The sequence below is a fragment of the Pollachius pollachius genome (genome assembly GCF_949987615.1).
Source record: "Pollachius pollachius genome assembly, chromosome: 13".
Classification (NCBI taxonomy): domain Eukaryota; kingdom Metazoa; phylum Chordata; class Actinopteri; order Gadiformes; family Gadidae; genus Pollachius; species Pollachius pollachius.
This window is the reverse complement of record NC_136946.1, coordinates 4,424,543-4,448,230: the sequence shown is the minus strand read 5'-3', so window position 1 is coordinate 4,448,230 and position 23,688 is coordinate 4,424,543. Positions and strand designations below refer to the sequence as shown.

Sequence of the window (23,688 nt, the reverse complement as noted above, 5' to 3'; positions counted from 1 at the left end):
TTACGTGTGTGTGTGCATGCGTGTGTGTGTCTGTGTGTCTGTGTCTGTGTGTTTGTGTGTGTGTGTAATGGATCTCTGATTAAGTACTTGGTGCGCATGAGAGTATGTCTTTGGATCATTCATTTTTGTTACGTTTGAAATTGTGTTTGCGACAGGGTCGGTGTGTGTGTCTGTGTGTGCTTGTGGGGGTTTGTGTGTGTGAGTGTGTGGGGGGGGGGGGATAATTCATGGACTGAACGGTGATGTGTTTAGTGATGTGTAGCCTTTGAGCTGAGCATGTATAGGGCTGTGTGTGTTCCTATCACGCACTCACACACAATAGCCATCCATTCAGCTTAGAGCTCTCCCTCTCTCTCCCTCTCTCTCTCTCCCTCTCTCTCCCTCTCTCACTCTCACTCTCCCCTCTTCCCCTCTCTCTCTCTCTCTCTCTCTCTCTCTCTCTCTCACACTTCCACATTCTAGCCATCTCTCTTATTTATGGAGCCATCCTCCAAAAGACACACACAGATATAAAGAAGCACACACACTTTTCTCTTTCTCCGCCACCTCATAGTTTGTGTGCGTGTGTTTGTGTGGAGAAAGCTGCAAGTGTAATAATTGATTATGAATGAGGCCGGGGAAGGGCGGTTTAAATGATACACACACAGAGGCATTGGTTCACCACCCGCCCTACACCACCCCTCTGTGTTCAACCAAGTCTCCTCAGTGTGATTTACCGCCCGAATCCACACCCAAGCTTTCGCTTTCGTGCTCTCTCTCTCTATCTCACTCTTAGTCTCACACTCTCTCTCTATCTCTTTCTCGCTCTCCCTCTCTTGCTCTCTCCCTCTCTTGCTCTCCTTTCTCTCTCTCTCTCTGTCGCTCTCTCTCTCTCTCTCCCTCTCTTGCTCTCCTCTCTCTCTCTCTCTCTCTCTCTCTCTCTGTCGCTCTCTCTCCCTCTCTCGCTCTCTCGCTCTCTCTCTCTCTCTCCCTCTCTTGCTCTCCTCTCTCTCTCTCTCTCTCTCTCTCTCTCTCTCTCTCTCTCTCTCTCTCTCTCGCTCTCTCTCTCTCTGTTCATTGCCCTCTCCCAGCACATTTGTATTTGCGTCTCCTACCTTGACTTACACTTCCGAGAACTGTGTGGGAGCCACAAAATGGAGGCACACTCCAAGGTTACAAAATGAACAGAATGCGACATTTCTGCAGTAGTGCAGCCCGGTAGACGGGAGGCGGGAGAAGGAGAGAATAGGTGTGAATTATTCAAGTGCTTCCATGATTACTTTTGAAAGACAGCTGAATTTGCATCCTGGTTTTCCCAGACTCACAGTTTCCGAACTTTATTATGTCGTCTTATTTTGTTCGCTCTCTGTCTCCACTCCGAACATGTCGTGTAAAGACAGAAACACTTTGACTTTCACCAACTGCCAGGACCAATTCAGGTTGTATTAGAGTGCTGCAAACACTTTTCGTCGCTGGCACCCACAACAATGATGTGGTCTGTGAAATACGTGTGCAAAGGGCTGAGGTGAACGAATGCCGGAGTTCGTCCAATCTGAGGAAATATGAAATAGAAAAATACTGATGGTGCTGAAGATTGGTTTCACATTTTATATTTTTCGGAAATGTATTATCCTTCCTTTTTCTACTTTTGATCCATTCTGATAAAAATGACACCACATCCTCACTAAATCCACAGCATAAACGTTATCCCACATAATTGTAAACTTCCGATATCATTATCAACCCATTCCATCATCACAAAAACAATAACACAAAAAGCAAAGCGCATTCTTTCTCTTATTCATTTTCATTCATTATAGATCTATTGTTTTCTGTCATGAATTAAAAATCGGAACGTTGTTAAATCGGTGAGCATGTAATGTTGAGCATTGAAGCATTGGTGTTTAACTCTCTCCTCCTCTCTCCTCCTTTCTCCTCTCCTCCCTCTCCTCCTCCCCCCTCTCCTCCTTTTTCTCATCTCCTCCCTCTCCTCCTCCGTCTCCTCCTATCTCTCCTCTCTTTCTCTCTCTCTCTCTCTCTCTCCTCTCTCTCCCCCCTCCTCTCCCTCTTCTCCCTCTCCTCTCCACCTCCTCCTCGCTCCCTCTCCTCTCTCCTCCCCCCTCTCCTCCTGGTTCTAGCCTGTCCCCCCGGCTCCTACAAGATGTCGTCCCGGCAGCAGGAGTGCTTCCCCTGCCCCTCCCACAGCGTGGCCGAGGAGGACGGCTCGGTGGTGTGTCTGTGTGAGGACGGCTACTTCAGGACCCCCCTGGACGCCCCGTCTGCCGCCTGCACCCGTAAGTACAGCGCCCTCTGGGGGGAAGGAGGAATGGGTAGCATTGGCACCGAATGGCATGGAAGGGGGATAGTGTGAGGTACTGAGGAGGAGGAGGAAGGAGAGTTTAGGGGGAGGAGGAGGGAAAAGGAGAGTGGAAGAGGAGGATGGAGGAGTAGGAGGAAGGCCTCCTCTACTCTCATCCCGTGGAAGCCATGCATCTTCGGAAAACCTTTAGGCTACATCAAAGCTCTGTTACCCAGTTGGACTCGGACCGATTTCAAAAGCCCCTGACATCTACACAGCGTTGGACGTTTTATTGTAGTTTTTATTTTTGCGTTACGAATAACCCTGTAGAAACAAAAAGGAAAAAAAAAACGATATGTTGCTAATAGCTAGATTCTGCAGCAGTCTGCGCCACCACTCTTCGAAGGTCACAACGGCGTGGAGACATCAGCGATATTCAGCTGACCTCGAGTCACCCGACCTCCCACCCCCAAAACTGCTCAGACAGAAAACACAAGGGTGTTCCGGTTCAGTCGGTGTTATATTTTAATGGGCTAATTACATCCTATAGGCTCTAATAGGCAGCCTTTCGGATCGTATTTCACTGCTCACGATTATACGGTTTCGAGTCGCAGATTTGAAACGCGCTACGAAGGTCAAGCAACAGCTTTTCCCCAGCGATGTGGTTAATCAATAAGATAAATATTTAGGATATTTAAATACATAAATATACCTCCCCCGCCCTCCTCTCTCTCCCCTCCCCCTCCTGCTTTGCAACAGGAGGGAGGCATGTGAACAGAGTGTTTATCTGGATGAAAGGAGAGAGTTGGAGTTTGAAAGAGAAACCTTTGGGTTGTTTCAGGTTGTGACGGTTAATATATATTTTTTGGGGGGTGGGGGGGGGGGGGACGGATGACTATAACAACATTTTCTTAGCCTTAGAAATTTACAGTGCTTTTAACAGAAGGTATTCACTTAATAGACAGTGACACCCTTATTCAAAGCAATGCACAGTCTAACACCCTAATATTAACACCACCCCCCCAACTAGATTATCCTGCATATGTAAATATGAATCATATTAATTAATGATATCGGATGAATAATACGACACGTGTGTGTGGTTGTGTGTGTGTGGCCGTGTGTGACATAATTAATGCCGTCAGAAGGTTCAACTAATCAGATGAATGTCACACAGATTTAATTCAGACGAGATGTATCGCTGTAATTGTTTAGAAACAACATCACAGTACAACTAATCAAGCATTAAATGGGAAACGTAGGAAACTATTTAATTAGGCAACAAAATAGACGGACAGGGTCTCTTCTCATGCGCTCTGCCTCACTCCCTCTCTCCATCCCTCCGTCTCACTCCCTGTATCTGTGTGTGTGTCCCCTTGTCTGCTCTTCTTCAACACACACGCAGTACTTTCCATGTAGTTCTCATGTCTCCCCAGCATGCTAGCAATCCATCTATAAGGCTCTCTTTCATATCAAATTGACGTTCATCTATCCACTTTTCGCACACCTGCTATCTTTAGCCTAGTCTCTCACATCCTCTGCTTGCCTCCTTAATGCCTCTCCTCTCTCTCCTCTCATTTCCTCCTCTCATTTCCTCTCCTCACATGCTCTGAGCCTCCTCCTCATCTTCCAAGCTCCACTCCTCTCAACTCCACTCCTCTCCTTCACTCCGCTCCTATTCTCTCCTCTCCTCTCCTCTCCTCTCCTCCTCTCCTCACCTCCCCTCCTACTCATTATCTCCTCCTCAGCTCCTCTCCTTTCCTCACCTCCATTCCGCTCCATCTCCTCACCTCCTCTCCTCCCCTTTTCTCCTCACCTCCCATCCTCTCCTCACCTCTATCTCCATGTCCCCGTCTCCAGTCTCCGTCACTCTATAATCGGCTCTGCTTTCACGTGTTACTTTCACATGGTTCATCCCGGCTATGCCTATACCCAGTCTGCCGAGATATTCATTATGCAGCGGCGTTTAATTTATTGAAGATTTTCCTGTTGATCCCGAACCGGTGACTAAAACGTGTTAAAGTAACTTGGCGGGGACGCACGGTGCTGAATCTCCTAGCGAGGATGGCGCCTGCATTTTCACCTCCAGAGCCGAGGAAGATCAAATCAAGAAACCCGCGGCTGTCTCACTCGAAGAATCTTTCTTTATGTTGTGGAAAAAACTTTTTTTCCACTTTTTCGCTTACTTTTCTCTCGGTATGTGATATCTACAATAATGCGCATGCTGCCAGATGTATTTGTGTTTGTTTGGGCTCAAACAACATAATTGATTGAGGCGGTGTGACAATTTTCTCAGATTGTCCCGGATCGGCTGGTGTCAGACGCACGCCTCGTCACATTAGACAAGCTCACAACAGTTTCTTAAGAATAAAAATACATGATTACGAATTAGCATATTCTTCGCTTTAGCATTCGACACCAGGCAGCTAGCATCACACATTCTGTACTAGCGTAAGCATCGTAAACACCTTTAAAACACCAAAGACGTGTTTCACTCACACCGTAACTGTGTAAACAGGCATTAGTCGGCGTCCTTTCTTGTGCCTTGCCGGACCCCTTCAAAGACCGGCCAGACTGCCATGACTCGGCCATTAATCATCTTCAGATTTGATATATTATTAGAGATTGTAAACAAATTAAGATTAATTTCCACCAATTTGCAAACTGCCATGTGCTCCCGGGGTAAAGGATGATGGACTGTGGTGGAACCGAGAGCATGATGTCACGAAGCGATGGTCATCAAGGGATTCACATTGAGCTGACCTTGTGGGGACTTTGTTACCCATTTTCATGGCTGGGCGGCTATTTGGGGACCTACTCACACGCTACCAGGGTCCAAATACTCGTGGGGACTTCATTAACTTCTAGTGCTCCGAATGCCCATCGACTGTTACCTTACCCTTATCTCTGTCACACACACATATGCACACGCAGGCAGACACTCAAACAGATAGACACACACACACACACACACACCGACACACACACACCGACACACACACCGACACTCACAAACCAAATACACACACACACACACACGCACACGCACACACACAGACACACATTATAGGTCTCTGATAAAGACACACTACAGGGCCAAAAACACAAAGACCAGACAGGGAAGCCCTATTGATTTGAATGGGGGGGAGGACTGCTTAAAGATAAAGCATAATAATAACATTGCAACAGGAATGTGCATCGGCTTTCATAGGCTGCACAGTTAAACTTGTGTGTGTGTGTGTGTGTGTGTGTGTGTGTGTGTGTGTGTGTGTGTGTGTGTGTGTGTGCTCGGAAATGGCGTGTGGGGTAAGGATGCGGTCAAAGACAGCTTTTTTTCCACCCCTGCGCGTGATCAGAGGGTGTTTAATTACACTATTGATCCTTTGCTCTCCCGGATCACCGTTCAATAACATTTATAGCCGCCTAATGACCACATTAATTCCACTATCGATCAGCTGATTATAATCCTCCTAATCTACCCTGTTCCTCCAGACAAGGGCTGTGTGTGTGTGTGTGTGTGTGTGTGTGTGTGTGTGTGTGTGTGTGTGTGTGTGTGTGTGTGTGTGTGTGTGTGTGTGTGTGTGTGTGTGTGTGTGTGTGTGTGTGTGTGTTCTGTTAAGAGAGAGAGGAAAAGACAAGTGATACATTAGGAGGAGACAAAACATACCATGTCTGACAGAGTGAAAGCAGGAGAATGCCGACGGCGATTGGATGTGTTTATCTTTCATTCAACCAATCAGGAGGCGGGAAGTTAGGGATCCGACAAGATACAAGCACAAATAGGACTGCAGGGGAATGTGGTGGAAGGGTCACAGGTTCAATACCCGAAATCCTTGAGGAAGTTGTCACTATGTCTCAATTTTCCACATAATTTGTAAGTGTTAGTGAATGAGTTGTTAGTCATGAAGCAAAAAACTTTATAGGGAGAGAGAGAGGGAGAGAGGGAGAGAGGGAGAGAGGGAGGGAGAGAGAGAGAGAGAGAGAGAGAGAGAGAGAGAGAGAGAGAGAGAGAGAGAGAGAGAGAGAGGTGGAGGGGAGAGAAAGAGGGGAGAGAGGTAAAGGAGGAGAGAGTTTGAACACTTAGTAGTAGAAGAGATGTCCAGAGAGAGCACTGAGGAAGGGAGGTCATAAAAAGGACCTGTGTTTGCATGTGTGTGTGTGTGTGCACATGCCTGTGTGCGCGTGAGTGTGTGTTATATAACTTCTGTGGGTCCACGTGTCTCCAGGAAGCAGGGCGCAGCTGTGTGGAAACTCACTGTGAGAATCCCTTCACTTATTCATCTCTGTGCACACACACTCAGATCCACGTGCACACAGACACACACACTCACACACACGCGCTCTGGCTCCCTTGACCTACACACACACACACACACACACACACACACACACACACACACACACACACACACACACACACATCACACAAAGACTTGCATACTTTCATATTAAAACACACACGCAATCAAACACACTCAAACAGTCTCAGTCACACACACACACACACACACACACACACACACACACACACACACACACACACACACACACACACACACACACACACACACACACACACACACACACAGACACACACACACACACACACACACGGGGGGGGCCTTCATCAAACATTAATAGTGGCTAATGGAGCATTGCTGTAGCGGCTGTGGCGACCGTGTGACTGTAACACGTGACACTCTGAAACACCTGCCGCAGAGACTCAGTATGGGGGTATACAGTATGGGGACCGAGCGGGGTACCGTCAAAGTCCCCCACATGCCTGGCCTGAGGGCATCCTGCAACAGGACACCCTGAATCCTACCTGCTCCCCCACGACGTGCATTAGAATTCTCTCTTAGTCGCGTTGGATAAAAGTGTCTGTGAAGAAGGCGGCATTGTTAAGAAAGAGTTAATTGAATTTGATTCCTCGGTCTGGTGAAATTGTCTGTCGGGGGCTATTGTCAGACAGCGGTTAACCTCGTTTAATTCGTTGAACCTGAAACACAAGCCCAGCGGGGAGGGGGGGGTGTAAAGTATTTATTGTAATTTTTCCCTCCTCAAATCGTAATAGTCTTGGCATTTCGTCAGGGAATTGTAGATTCATGACACGCGGCGATGTCTTCTGGATGGAGCGAGGCGTTTAGTGTTCGTTTGGGCGTGCGTATCCGTTTGTTTAGCCGACGGCCTCTAGCCTGAAACACTCCAAAGTGAACAGTGAGTTTTTGGTCAGAAGTAAGTGGACGAGTACTTTGGTCAGCACGAACTGTCTGGCTGTTTTTGCAGAGCGATTTTGGGGCTTATGCTGGCATGAGCAAAGCACTCTACAAAGTGCACACCTACTCACAGACACACACAAAGACACTCTCTCACACATACACACACACACACACACGCACACGTGCACGCACGTACAGAAGCAAAAGACTCACACACAAAAGCTAAAGACACACACACACACACGTACACGCACGTACAGAAGCAAAAGACTCACACACAAAAGCTAAAGACACACACACACACACACACGTACCCGCACGTACAGAAGCAAAAGACTCACACACAAAAGCTAAAGACACACACACAAACACGTACCGAAGCAAAAGACACACACACACACACACAAAAGGTAAAGACACACACACAGGCAGAAAAATAACAGACACACACAAAATGCAACACACACACATACACAAAAGCTGAAGTCACACACACACGCACCAAAGCAAAACACACACACACACAGACACACACAAAAGCTAAAGACACACAGGCTATTGTTGTTGCTGTATTGCCAGCTAACTGGATCAGTAGAAGAGTTTTCTCTCCCAGCGAGCATTAGATGATTTGATTTATGATTGGAGAAGTCATTAGGGGGAGAAGTTCAGGCAGAAATAACCTTACACGAATCATACACACAGAGACACACACACACACACACAGGCATGCACCCACACACACAGGCACGCACACACTAATACACACACACACAAGCACACAGACACACACACACACACACACACACATAAACACCCGCACGTACGTATTCAGACATGTGTGCCTGCACACACACCTGCTTACACGTGCGCACAAAAAAATCTGTTTAAGATCCATACAAACAATGTTATGCTCCAGTTTTATTTCCAGTATCTTTCTCTCTCGCTTTCACTCTCTCACGCTCTCGATCTCTCTCTCTCGGTCTCTCTCACTCGCTTGCTCTTGCTCTCTTGCTCTCATGCTCTCTCTCGCTCCTCTCTCTCTCTCTCTCTCTCTCTCTCTCTCTCTCTCTCTCTCGCTCTCTCCCCCTCTCTCTCCCTTCCCCTCTCTCTCTGCTTCAGCTGTAATCCCTCACCTCTCCATCTAATTTAAATAGGCACGCAGCCAGATGTTGAACATGGAGGGCCACACATAAACATACAAACACAGACACACACATGCACACAAACACACACACACACATACACACACACCCACACTCACACACGTACACACAAACACACAGAGACACACAAATACGCGTGCACACCCTCCCTCGATACACATACATGCGCACAACACAGGAAAGCACAAGCGTGCGCACACACACACACAAACACACACACTAAACAAAAAAGGAGACAGGAAAGGTACACAACACTAACACACACTCCGACACACACACGGCCAGGTCTACACTACTTAATGAGCGGCTGATCTTTCGGCGAACTCTAAGCGGGTCAGACTGGTTTTTAGAAAGTACAAAATCTGCTCCTCGGTGTGATTGGTTGAGGTTAGCGTGTAGCACTGCAGCTCAACTTCATCCAATCAGCAAAAACAGCCATGAGACCAATCAGTCGCCAGTACACAGCAATACTATTTCTCTGTTGACCAGAGTACAGAAGCTAACATCTCTATGTATCAATATCGTTTTTTCTTTAATATTATATCAGCTATGTAGTTCGTCTGTTTGCTGACCAGTACTTTCCTTATCGTCAGCCATAGGAATCCCCGTTTTCTTCTTTTTCTCCGGCGTTCTCTGTGCGTTCCGCATGAATCAGGTTCACCCGCTGTACCTCGGCACGAGGGCCAGCAAAGGGACGCTTTGTTCTGTTTATGAGCCCGAGGTTGTGAGGGGTACCGGGGGGCAGCAGACTGCAGAGCAGACCTGCTCTGAGTGAGTGGACCCCAGGCAGCGGGAAACACAGCGGAGCAAAATGAAAGGAAGAGTGGAACTGCTTTGATTAAGGGTTTTGGCACAAACAAACTATTTCCTTTTTATTTATTTTTTTTTTTTGGTTTACGCTGAATTAATTGTATTGCAATACATGTTTTTAATATTCTTTCTCTCCCTTTCTCCCTCCCTCCTTCTCTCCCTCTCTTCTCCTCTCACCCTCCCTCCTTCCCTCTATTTCTCTCTCTCTCCCTCCCTTTCCCCCTTCCCTCCCCTCTCCTTTCCCCCTTCCCTCCCCCTCCCTCCCTTTCTCCCTCCCTCCCTCTCTCCCTCTCTTCTCCTCTCACCCTCCCTCCTTCCCTCTATTGCTCTCTCCCTCCCTCCCTCCCTTTCCCCCTTCCCTCCCCTCTCCTTTCCCCCTTCCCTCCCCCTCCCTCCTTTTCTCCCCCCTCCCTCCCTTTATTTCTCTATCCCCCCCCCCCCCCCTGGCCAGGCCCCCCTTCTCCGCCGCGGGAGCTGGTCTACACCCTGAAACAGTCCACCCTGATCCTGGACTGGGCGGCCCCGCTGGACACGGGGGGCCGCGGGGACCTGAGCTACAGCGTGGGCTGCCGGCGCTGTGCGGGGCCCCTGTGCGAGCCGTGCGGCCCCAGCGTGGGCTTCGTGCCCCAGCAGGCGGGGCTCACGGAGCGCACGGTGACGGTGGTCAACCTGCTGCCCGACACCAACTACTCCTTCTCGGTGGACGCGGTGAACGGCGTGCTAGAGCTGCTGCCCGGAAGGAGGTTCTACGCCCAGGTCAACGTGTCCACCAGTCTGCCTGGTGAGGGCCCGACGCACGCACGCAGGCACGCTAAGCACGCACGCTAAGCACGCACGCTAAGCACGCACGCTACGCACGCACGCTACGCACGCACGCTACGCATGCACGCACGCTACGCACGCACGCACGCACGCACGCACGCTACGCACGCACGCACGCACGCACATACGCTATGCACGCACGCACGCACGCACACACACACACACTCGTGCACACGTACCCATTTAAATATTTACATCATTACAAGCTGACAAGTATTAATGAGAAAAAAGCGATGCATCACAATTAATCACAGCAAATTGTGCGATTAATTTGTTAATTAATTTCATTCATTAATTGATTGATAAACCTAGCGCGCACATACGCACACACCTACACACACGTGCACAGATACCGACGCAGAGACGCACGCAAACAGAGCATGCAAACACACAATCAAACATACACACACAGATGCATGAATTCACACACAAACACACACACACACAAACACACTCATACAGACACAATATTCACAGACGCATAAAAATGCATGAGCACAATCGCACAAACACGCCAACACCTTGACTCCACTAAATCAACAGCTATCATCGCAAAGTTGACCTTGAACAACACATGAATACATTCACATGAACACACATCTCTGTTCTATATTCACTGTGCAGTTATACGAGAAGAGTGCGCACACACACACACACACACACACACACACACACACACATACTCATGCAAACATGCACACGCACACTCATACCCAACACACAAACACACGCACACAAGCGCACACCCACCCACCCACGCACACACACACAGAACACACACACACACACACACACACACATACAAACACAGGCACGCAAACACATGCACACACAGCCACCCACACTGTCTGATCTGCTGTACTGAGTCTCTATATTTCTGGTTTATGTTGGGTGTTTACCATTGTTGTTTAAACTGGTTGTTTGTGTTGGCTGTTTACTGTACAGAGAAAATTGTTTTATTTCAGACTACCATAGACTGAGGAACACACACACACACACACAAGCACACACACATACACATACACATACACACATACACACACATACATACACACATACATATATATATTATACATGCATACATGCATACATACATACATACATACATACATACATACATACATACATACAGGCATACCCATACACACACACTTTCTCTCTCACTCACTCATATTTCACATGCATATATACACACGTTTACACAGTCTTTCTTTCTCTCACTCAATCAATCACTGGCTCATATTCACACAGACACAGACACAGACTCACACACACACACACACCACACACACACACACACACACACACACACACACACACACACACACACACACACACACACACACACTAAAGGCAATTAAGCAGTAAGCTATTAAGTTATTGCTGAAATTTCTCCTAGATTTCTCCATGATTTCCCCTCGGGATGAAGGAAGTCTCTCCGTCTAGAATTCGAAGCTCACACATCTCGCGCAGAATGTCAAATTGCATCCAAGATCGTGAAAGTCAGGGCTCTCAGATCCCAAAATAACCCAGACAACATAATCACCATGGCGATTTCGGTTTATATATTTCCATAAGACCCAATCATGCTGAGGTGGGACAAATGTGTCTGTTGCATACGATGTCACTTTACAGTTGGTCTTTGTGTGTTTGAGTGTTTGTGACACACACACACACACACACACACACACACACACACACACACACACACACACACACACACCTCATGTATTGGTATATGGCCCCAACAGGATAAATATTTGATGTCAAGCTAACAGTGGCTAACCAGCTATTGCCACGACACCATGTGATGAGGCTCAGGTGTGTGTGTGTGTGTGTGTGTGTGTGTGTGTGTGTTTGTGTGTGTTCATTGACCTTAATGAATACTGCAACAGGGATACAACTCTAAGCCAGGCTCCAACAATCTTTCTCACTCACTCTCTGTCTCTCTCTCCCTCTCTCTCTCTTTCTCTCTATCACTCTCTCTCTATCCCTCCCTATGTATCACTCTCTCCCCCCCCCTTTCTCTCTCCGTCTGTCTAAAAATGTCTCTCTAGCATCACGTCGTCCAATTACTTCTGATGACACTAACTTCTTTCCCCCTCCATTTCCTGCCTCATTTTCACAGCTTCCACTTCCACACCCTATGACTCTTTTGACTATTCTTAGAGCCTAATTCCAGCCATTGCTCTCCCTAACTCCATCTCCCTTTTCGCTGTCTCTTTCCTCTCCCTCCGTATACCGTATCTCTCTATCCTAATCTCTCTTTTTCTCTCTGTCTCTCTTTCCCCGTCTCACTCTCTCCCTAGAAAACGATTGTGAAAGCAGTTTCAAAATAAAACAAAGGAAAAATAGTACAATATCTAATATCTCCCTCTCTCTCTCTCTCGCTCTCTCTCTCTCTCCCTCTCTCTGTGTGTGTTGGAGGATGAAGGGGACTTCATTGTATCTCTCTAATGATCTTGTGTATCATACAAATGGTATTTACTCGTCGTTACCTTTCCAAATAACAATACGGTCGCACTTGATGTGCTTGATGTTTTTACTGGAACATAGCAGGCTGTTAATATTTCAATTTCTTTGTGTGTGTGTGCATTTCTGTGCCGCAAAAACTACTTTCCATTTCCCTCGCTCTTGCTCACTCTCTCTCCCTCTCTCCAACCCTCCCACCCCCCACCCACACACATTTCACTCGTCCACTTATGTAAACACACACACACACACACACACACACACACACACACACACACACACACACACATACTCAGACACATGCAGACACATAATTCGACATATACACTCACACACTCAGACACACACACACACACACGTACAAACTCACACACAGACACGCACCACACACACACACACGCATACACACAATCAGACACACAGATAGGTACAAACTCACACACACATATATACACAATCAGACTCACACACATGCTTTTTTATTTTTACTCGGACCTATAGGCTCTATCTGTGATGCTCTCCGCAATGTTAGGTTTTTTCCGCTCCCTCTAAGCTCGTTAGCTAAGCTCGTAGGAGTGGATTGGCGTGTTCGCGTGTGTGTGTGTGCGTGTGCGTGTGTGTGTGTGTGTGTGTGTGTGCAGTCCTAGCCAGCTGCAGTGTAACCTAGCGTGCCCGCTAACTTTAGCTACAATTTAGTTTCACTCTCGCTCCGTCTGCCCAGGTGCTTATGCTCACAGAATCGGGTTAGACGCAGGGCAGATATTTTTAAAACATATCCCAAAACCACGTTGTCTCTCTCACTCTCGCTCTCGCCCTCATCCTCTTCTTTCTTGTATCTCTCTCTCGCATCTCTCTTGTTTTCTGTCTGTCTGTCTTGCGCTCTCACTATCTCTCTCTCTGTCTGTCTGTCTATATGTCTGTCTCTCTCGCCCTCTCTCTCTCTCCCTGTCTGTCTGTCTGTCTGTCTGTCTGTCTGTCTGTCTGTCTGTCTGTCTGTCTGTCTGTCTGTCTGTCTGTCTGTCTGTCTCTCTCTCTCTCTCTCCCTGTCTGTCTGTCTGTCTGTCTGTCTGTCTGTCTGTCTGTCTGTCTGTCTCTCTCTCTCTCTCTCCCTGTCTGTCTGTCTGTCTATCTGTCTGTCTGTCTGTCTTGCGCTCTCACTATCTCTCTCTCTGTCTGTCTGTCTATATGTCTGTCTCTCTCGCTCTCTCTCTCTCTCCCTGTCTGTCTGTCTGTCTGTCTGTCTGTCTGTCTGTCTGTCTGTCTCTCTTGCTATCTCTCTCTCTCACTGTCTCTCTGTCCATCTGTTTGTCTCTCTGTCTCTATGGCTCTCTCATCCTCTCATCCGCTCATCCCTCTGCTCTCTCTCGCTCTCTCTCCCTTCCTCACTCTCTTTCTCTCTGTCTCTCTGTCCCTTGACCCCACACACACACACACACACACACACACACTAGCCCACACGATCATGCATACAAAAGCCATGCAATGCATGGTTCCTCCACACACAACCATCCTATCCTCACAGCCATGTGTTGATGTAATGTTTACTCAAAGGCCACCCTGTTAGTGGAAGCGCTAAGTGTGTCCATTAAAACCTTCCACGGCACCGGCTCTAAATTGAATTATTCTCCCAGTCGGGGGTCCATGATTCTGGGGCACATGTTATCTAAATGCATGTACAATGGAGGGAAGGGGATTTCTCCAGGACACATGGCTGGGGGCTGTTATCTGAGCCCCCCAGGCTAGGGGTGGCCATGTGTGTGTGTGTGTGTGGGGGGGGGGGGGGGCGTGTGGGTGGAGGAATCAGTGCATGGATGGATTCAAAGTGGTAGCATCGGGTGGAAGGATGTGAGTGTGTGTGTGTGTGTGTGTTGTCGGGTATGCAAGAGATTGGTTTTACCCAGGGGCCTCATGGGGCCCTCTTATCTAGTGGGGGGGATTAGTGTGTGTGTGTGTGTGTGTGTGTGTGCGTGTGTGTGTGTGTCTAACATGCTTGGCCACTTTGCGCGTTTTTTCGTCATGTGCTGCAAGCATTGGCGCAGCAACTGTATGTTAGTGTGTTTGCGTGCGTGTGTGTCTCTGTGTGTATGTGGGTGGCTGTGTGCGCCTCCCGAGTGCTCCTCCGTGTGTGTGTGTGTGTGTGTGTGCGCGCATGAGAAGAAAGCGGGCTTGTGTACAGCACACACACAATCAGACGCGCTACCCCGTCGGTGTACTGGGGCGCACCGTGAAACACCCTCTCTGCTCCGCCCACTGGACGGAGAAAGGGATGGAGGGATGGAGATGATAGGGGGGCCGGCCTCAGGGGGGACGGGTGGGGTAGTAAGGATGGGGGAAGGGGGCATGAAACGGGACTGAACCCATAGGCTGGGGGGACGGCCGGGGTCCCGATGGAAGAGCTAAGGAGGGGAGAGGAGAGAGAGGGGGACAGTCTGGCATAATAGCATCCACTGAAGATCATACCAGCCTGGACCCTAGATATACCGGTCCCTGTAGGGTAACAGAGACCTGGGCGAGAGAGCACCACAGCCAGGGAGAGAGAGAGAGGGGACGAGATAGCTGAGGGAGGTACAGGGGGATGAGGGGAGAGACAGGGAGAAAGAGAGGGATGGGGAGAGAGAGAGAGGGAGAGATAGACGGGGAGGAGTGAGGGGAGGGGGAGAAAAAGACTGGGGAGAGTCTCTAAAGGACAGAGAGGGCGAGAGAGACGTTGAGGGAGGGAGAGGGAGGGTGATGGGGAAAAAGGGAGAGAGATGTAGATAGAAAGAGGGAAAGAGTGAGAAGGGAGGGAGAAGAGAGAGGGGACGAGCGAGAGAGAGTGGGGGGAAAGGGAGAGTAGATAAGAGTGAGAAAATGGAGAGAGGAAGAAGAGGGGGAGGACAGAGAGGGAGAGAGAAATGGCAAGGGAGGGAGAGAGAGAGAGAAAGAGAAACAGGGAGACAGAGGGGGAGATGAAGGGAGAACTGTGAGGCGTGGTGGAGGTTCAGTCTGAGGGGATTTAAAACAACCCAAGTGGGTCACTCAGAGGAAGTGTTATATTTTGTGTCTAATATCCAACTTTTTGTTTAGAGAGGGTGCGGGTGTACTCTGTCGCTTTATGATGTGTACGTCTGTATTAAACAGGGGAAATAATGTTCAAGTGAAGGGAAAACGGTTGAGGAATCGACGCTGTGTCAAGCTGACACATTTCCAGAAGTGTATTCCCCACCTTTAAAGACCTAATCGATTTGATAAAAAAACAGGTAGAGGTGGAAATTAATCTTGTTCTGTCAATGCATTCTTAAAATTACAGCTATGAAGGACAATATGCAAATATTCCCAAAAGAATTGTCATGTGACTTTTAAACTCAGCATAGTACAAAAAAAACAGAGGTCAGAACACTATCACTCTCTCTCTCTCTCTTGCTCGCTCTCTCTCTCTGTCTCTCTCTCTGTCACTCTCTCTGTCTCTCTGTCTCTCTCTCTGTCACTCTCTCTGTCTCTCTCTCTCTCTCTCTCTCTCTCTGTGTCTCTCTCTCTGTCTCTCTCTCTGTCTCTTGCTCGCTCTCTCTCTCTGTCTCTCTCTCTGTCACTCTCTCTGTCTCTCTCTCTGTCACTCTCTCTGTCTCTCTCTCTCTCTCTCTCTCTCCGTCTCTCTCTCTCTCTCCCCCCCCCCCCCCCCCCCCCCCGAGTCGGAGGGTGAGGGTGAGGAGGAGTCAGCGAGGGGTCTAGAGAGAGTCTTGGAGTTCGTCCTTCTTAACGAGGAGTGACGGCGAGGAGGAGCTAAATGAATAGAGCCATCAGGCTTAAAGACCCCCGCCACGGGACCCTTTAATCAGCCCCCTCTCGTGCTCCTCTGATTGGACGCTATGAGGAGGTCCGGCCTGTCATCCACGAGCGTCTCGCTCTTCGTTTTCAATCTCACGCCGAATGAAGTTTGTCCCTTCTGGCTCGCCGTGGATGAGGCTTGACTTTGAGTGTGAAGGGTCCTTTGTGAGATGTCCAACGAAAACCAGATGAGAGTATGCACCTGGATGCACATACGCAATGGTGCGCACACACACACACACCCACACACACGTTCACACACACAAACACAAACACACCGAGACGCACATTTACACACACACACACAAGTTCACACACACGCACACACAACCACACACGCGTTCACACACACGCGTTCACACACACGCGTTCACACACACACACAAAACCCACACACACTCACACAAAAACACACACACACACAAACACACACAAGTTCACACACACACACACACACACACACACGCACACACACACGCACACACAACCACACACAAGTTCACACACACGCGTTCACAATCACGCACACACACAAAAAAACACACACACACGCACACACACTCACATACATAGGCCCGTACATGTATAGGCAGGGTGAGATGTGTTTGATTCTATAGGGCTGCTGGAAAGCTTGTTTAGTAGGAATCCGGTTTAATAGAAACACTTAAAGGATCGACGCCAACAGAACACCACAGAAGGCGTCAGACGAGACATTCTAAATAAAAGCATGGCACAGAGATAAGAGAATCCAAACAAGCCCGTTCAGACGCACACTCTAATAGAAAACCTTCAATAGAGGCCGACGGTTTCACCGCAGACAATAACACACGCCGGTCGTCGTGGTAATCAGAGCATCGCGCGGTACCAGCGAGGCGCCTTTTGATGGGAGGAAAGCGCTTAGACGCTCCACAGCTCGAGACGGAAGACGCCGCGAATCAAGGGGGCCGCCTTTATATAGACGAAAACGAGGAGAGAGAGACACTGGGAGAATATGGAAGGGGAGAGAGAGGGGGAGGGAGAGGGGGGGAGACGAGGGAGGGGGAGCAAGAGACGGGGAGACAAGAGAGGGGGAGAGAGAGACTGGGAGATGACAGGGAGGAGAGAGAGAGGGTGAGAGAGGAATGGAGAGAGAGGGAGGGAGAGAGAGAGGGGGAGGCGAGAGAGTGGGAGACGTTCCCTCGAACGCCCCCTTTAGACAACACACAACTCCTATTCACCGCTCTGTTCATTGGTCTAGTTGAACCCTCATTGTGAAGCCGGCAGCTGTGTGTGTGTGTGTGTGCATCTGTGTGTGTGTAAGCCTGTGCAAATGCATTCGACAACAGATGTGCGCGTGGACAACTACTCACCAACATTATCATGGTGTTGAAAACGTCCCCCCCTCAACCATGTGTTTATGACTTCACCTTCCGCCTCCCTCGTCCCCTTTATAAATATCGTCTTTTATCGTGTTCATGGAGGTCCGTCCTCTAAACGCCCTTGACCGGGCATCCTGTGACTGAACGGGCGCTGGGCCTTTGGGACGGGGCCGGGCACCTGGTGGATGATGTTGGTGTTGTCCCTGTTCTCGTCCCCAGGGTGGGAGCTTTCCCCCAGCCTCTATCAGCCCCACTTTAGCTCCAGCTGAACTTCGCCTGAACCCTCCAAGCCGAATACGCCCCGTACTGCAGACTCTGCACATTTGGCGGCAGTTGGAGCTTGTGTGTGTGTGTGGTGTTTCGGTGTCTGTGTATGTGTGTGTGTGTGTGTGTGTGGATGTGTGGTTCGTGTTTGTTGGGGTCTGAATGTGTGTGTTGTGTCAGTGTCGACGTCGGTGTGCGTGTGTGTGCTGTGTCAGTGTCGTGGTGTGTGTGTGTATGGGTTGTCATGTGCGTGTGTGTGGTATGTCAATGTGTGTGTGTGTATGTGTCGTGTGTGCGTGTGTGTGTGGTGTGTCCGTGTGTGTGTGTGTGTGTGTGTGTGTGTGTGTGATTGTGTGCTGGGTTCGCGTTCCCTGTAGCTGTCTCGCCTGTCATGGTGGATAAAGTTGTCTAAGGTTTCTAAGCCCAGGTCTTCCGGCAAGCTGGCTTCAGCTAACGCACGCTAGTGTTTGTCTCTGGCTCCCGGTGTGTGTGTGTGTGTGTGTGTGTGTGTGTGTGTGTGTGTGTGTGTGTGTGTGTGAGTGCGCGTCTCTCTATGTGTGTGTGAGTGTTAGTGGGTTTGCATAACAATTTAAAAATGTTTTAGAATAAAATGTAGAAATGCTGAGGGTTGAAGCTGAGGCAAATCATTTCTCATTTCCATTTGAAGTAATCCTCTGCCACACATAAACGAGCTGGAATGACGAAGAATAAAAACCTCGGCTTTCTCCTCGTTGACTCGCTGACCTCCTCCTCCACCTCCTCCTCCTCCTCTTCGTTCACTTGTTGCTCATTATCTAACTCCTGGCACGGGCCGGGAGCTGAGCCGCTCTGAGTCATCCTGTCGGTCCAACAGTACGACTGTATGATCGACCCATGAACTCATTGCTTAAGGCAGTCGCGGCCGTCGTTCTCCTGTAATTAGGTGTCGTAAATGTCAAGGCAAAACCGAGCAAACACTGCTGTCTGTCTGCGCCCGTTCCTCACTGTTTGTCTTTGGAGAATTGCGGAAAAAACGCGGGTGGAGAATTGAAGGCACCAGCTATTGGATTTTATCAGGAGGACGGAACATGAATGAAATGAAATGATGAAATACAAAACAACCTAGTCTAGTCAAGGCATGCTTCGTCTTTTTGATCGTCTCAAACACGAAAAAGACGCAGCGGGCTTCACGGCAAAACATGTCAGACAATGAAACGAAACAGGATTTAGAAAAATACATTTAAGACGTTTCACAAATGAATTTAAAAGACGGATGATAACGGGGTTTAAAGACCACATGATGGACAACTGAATAAAATAAAAAGCAGTGTAATTGAGCAGGAAGAGAAGGTGAACGCCAACGTTTTTACCCTTGATTTAAAGGTAGTTAGCTTGATGTAAATATAGTCAGTGTTGAAGCGAGTCTCAGACATAAACGGGTCTGATCAAACCAGAAGGTCTGGAGGTCCAGTCTGGCCTGTCGTTCATGTTTTTTCAGGACACCCTGTCCCACTCCCAGGTGTGAAGTGGATCAGCTGTCAGAATGAACCCTATAGGGACACCAGAAGTGGGCGTGTCCTGCCTGGTGTAGCGACTGGCTGTGAGACCTTTTTCCGTGTCTCTCTCTCGCTGACGTTCGCCCACGCGTCATGTTGTGATCCACACCTGAAGGCTCCATGCCTAGATACAGGCAATAGCGTGTGTGTGTGTGTGTGCGTGTGTGTGTGTGTGTGTGTTTGTGTGTGTGAGTCACACACGCGCGCACACGCACATATCCTCGCTCATTCACATGTGCACGCACACACACACACACACACACACACACACACAGACACACACACACACACACACACACACACACACACACACACACACACACTCTCTCGTCCGCAGCCATGGTGAGTCACTACTCTCCAACACACTCCTTTGACACTCGACATCATCGGCGTTTCTGTTCTCAGACGCGCCAAAACAAAGTTTTATAAACCTGCGCTCCGCTCACGGCCTCCGTCTGGGTTTGCGACCCTGGTTAGTGTGCGTGTCCGTGTGTGTGTGTTTGCGTGCGTGTCTCGGTTGTTCATCGCCGACATCAAAAACGCTCCCTTCCCTCGCCGCTCTTCTTAACCTGTGGACGGGTGCCATGGTCGATAATGAAAGTTTGAAATACGCGCTTGCAGACGGCGGTACCTAACGGCGTGACGCCCCCAGACGCCTCGCCGCTGATCTGCCATAAATAGCCGTGATGTAGGGGGGCCGTCGGATGGGGCCCCGCTTTATCGAGAAAACCCTGAAAGTTGCGTTTTAGAGGGAGATTTACCGGGCTCCTGACGATCCATCATCACGCCGTGCAGGGAGCACCCGCAGATCAGACTCTCTCTCTCTGTCTGTGTGTCTCTCTCTTCCTTCTGTCTCTGTGTCTCTCTCTCTTCCTTCCATCTCTCTACCTGTCTGTCTGTCTGTCTATCTTACTCTTTACTGTGTGTGTGTGTTTCTCTCTCTCTCTCTCTCTCTTTCTCTCTCTCTCTCTCTCTCTCTCTGTCTTACCCTCTCTCTCTCACTTTATTTCCCTCTCTCTCTCTCTGTATCTCTTTGTATCACTTTATCTGTCTTTTTGTGTTGGTGTGTGCGTGTTGGTGTGTGCATGTGTGTGTGTTCCCACTTCCGGATGATGGTACTTAATAAGCTGTAATTAGCTTCCTCCTTTGTCTACCTCTCAATATAGACACACACAGGCACACACACACACACACACACACACACACACACACACACACACACACACACACACACACACACACACTCACACACATACACGTGTTGCGTGGGGGCAGGCATCTTGCTTAACTGATGACAGAACGGACTCTTCCCCTTGCTAACCAGTACCTCACCGTCCCACTCCCAGCACTGCATTAAAGAACTGTTAAAAGCTGACATGTAGCTCTATAGGACCGTCTGAAATGACCCGCCATCCCATAATATCCCCAGAGCTGGTTCTGGCAGAACAGTTTTTACACTGTGAGTGTTCTGACAACATCTCGAGCACAGAGAGGACGGCTATGTCTGCTTCGTCGGCTGTTGTGCTGTTCGCTGTATCGTATCCATAGCAACACTGGGGATCATGGTCTTTGTGTGGGTGTGTACGTTCGTGCTCGTGTTTGAACCTAACTCTAGCGTCGAAAAGTGTGTCCATTGTTGTGTTTTTTCCAAATGCTGCGGAACAAAGAATCTAAAGGAACAGGGTGCTCAAGGGAAAGCAAACAATGACCCATATTCCTATTCTCCTTTTGGCCTCATGTTGCCTGGGACAGCCCACTGAGAATCAGCACGCACACACACACCACACGCGTGCACACACACACACACACACACACACACACACACACACACACACACACACAAGTAGGCACGCACAAGCACACACAAGCACCGACGCAAGCACGCACGCATGCACACACTCACACACGCATTCAAACACATATGCATGCTAACATGCACACGCGCGAATGCGCACGCACGCAGGCACACACGCATACACACACACGCAGGTTATAAATACTTGTCTTACCGACGCCAACAAGCAGGTTGCAGAGTATCAGAACACACACACTAGGCACCTTATCACTTCTATTGATCCTGTATCGATTTACACCTACAGCACACCCACACACACACACACTCACACACACAAACACACGCCCACAATCAGTATCAAGATCGCAAGAGCTCAGTGGAAATGGAGAGAGAGAGGGGGCGAGAGACATCATGTCTGTGTCTTATTCTCACTTGTTCACATGTGCTTTGGCAATGTAAACCTGTTGTTCCCATGCTAAATAAAGCTCTATGGATCGAGAGAGAGAGGAAGACAAAGTGGGCGAGCGAGAGAGACAGAGAGAGAGAGAGAGACGGTAATAGTGAGTGAGAGGTGCAGAGAGACAGTTACAGCAGGCGAGAGGGGCAGAGGGAGTAACAGCGAGTGGAAGGTGCAGAGAGACAGTTACAGCAAGCGAGAAGGCAAGAGAGACAGTTACAGCAAGCGAGAAGGCAAGAGAGACAGTTACAGTAACAGTGAGCAAGAGGTGCAGACAGTTAAGCGAGAGACGGTTACAGTGACCAGAGGTGCAGGGAGACAGTTGCAGCCAGCGAGAGGTAGAGAGACAGTTTTGAGTGAGAGGTGCAGAGAGACAGTTACAGCAAGCGAGAGGTGCATGGAGAGTTACAGCGAGTGGAACGTGCAGAGAGACGGTTACAGCAAGCGAGAGGTAGAGAGACAGTTACAGCGGGCGAGCGGTAGAGAGAGAGAGACAGTAATTTGGAGCGGTAATAGCCAGCGAGGTGCACACAGAGAGAGACAAATGGTCCCTGATGTCCGCGGCCTGTCATTGCTTTAGTAAATCTGTTTGTTTACACCCCTCCACGTCGGGGGGGCCGTGGTTATAACCCCGACGGGCCCCCGACGCAGAAAGCGTTTGTTTGTACCCGAGGAGACGGTAAAAAAAAAGTAAAATGAGCACACACACTATAAAACAAATCAGCGGTTGAGCCATGTTTGTGTCACTGACGGCCCCCGTGGATCCCGGGGCCTCCCTGTCTGCGGTGATAACCACCAGCCCTGGCTGCCGGTTAGGCCTCTGTTCCCGGAGATACCAGAGGCCCCCAGTGCTAGGGCCCGCTGTAGAGTGCCAAAGGCCAGGAAGGAGCCATGGAACGAGGCTCCACCAGCCTCTCTCTGGGGTTAGAGGATAGGTTGACGGTGTTGGATTCAGTTCGAAAGGTACTTGGTTCGATCCCACAGTGTCCGTAGTTGTGTGTGTGTGTGTGTGTGTGTGTGTGTGTGTGTGTGTGTGTGTGTGTGTGTGTGTGTGTGTGTGTGTGTGTGTGTGTGTGTGTGTGTGTGTGTGTAGGTTGTGGTAAGGTGTTTAAGGACATTCATTGGCAATTTTTAATTACTCACAAAAACCTGCTTACACCTTGGAAGCGTTTGATCGATAAGCAGAAGGAGTACGGATTTATTATGGAAATAGTGAAATAAAAGTTCTAGAATGATAGCAAAATATTGGTTTATGGAAACACACACACCCAATCAGCCAACGAGGCGGCCTCTTTGAAGTGTTATCGGAGGAAAGTCAGGCTGAGGGCCTGCCACCACCGCCGTCTTCGTCTGCCTTCCTGGCCATCTGCTTCCCTCCCTGTCACTCCACCACGGAGTGGTTTCACAAAGCAGTCCTTCACGCCTCACCTCCTCCCTGATCTCTGCACCGCGCTGAGCTCTATACTTTACCTACAGCTCAGGATGGAGAGAGATAGAGGGAGAGAGAGAGAGAGAGGGAGGGAGGGAGGGAGAGAGAGAGAGAGGGAGGGAGGGAGGGAGAGAGAGAGAGAGAGAGGGGGGGGGGAGAGAGAGAGAGGGAGGGGAGAGAGAGGGGGGAAGAGAGAGAGAGGGAGAGGGAGGGGAGAGAGAGAGAGGGAGAGAGAGAGAGGGAGGGAGGGAGAGAGGGAGGGAGGGAGGGAGGGAGAGAGGG

At 49.2% G+C, this 23,688-nt stretch overlaps 1 protein-coding gene across 1 annotated transcript in view; it reads left to right on the top strand.

Moving 5' to 3' along the window:
* The window catches only part of epha10 (EPH receptor A10), a gene marked incomplete at its 5' end in the record, with an annotated part of 156,899 nt that overhangs the window by 82,222 nt on the left and 50,989 nt on the right, over positions 1-23,688 (top strand). The window contains 2 exons of the mRNA XM_079749336.1: positions 2,118-2,273; positions 9,922-10,251. Of these exons, the coding sequence (XP_079605462.1) occupies positions 2,118-2,273; positions 9,922-10,251 (486 nt within the window). The remainder of the gene's footprint in view (positions 1-2,117; positions 2,274-9,921; positions 10,252-23,688) is intronic.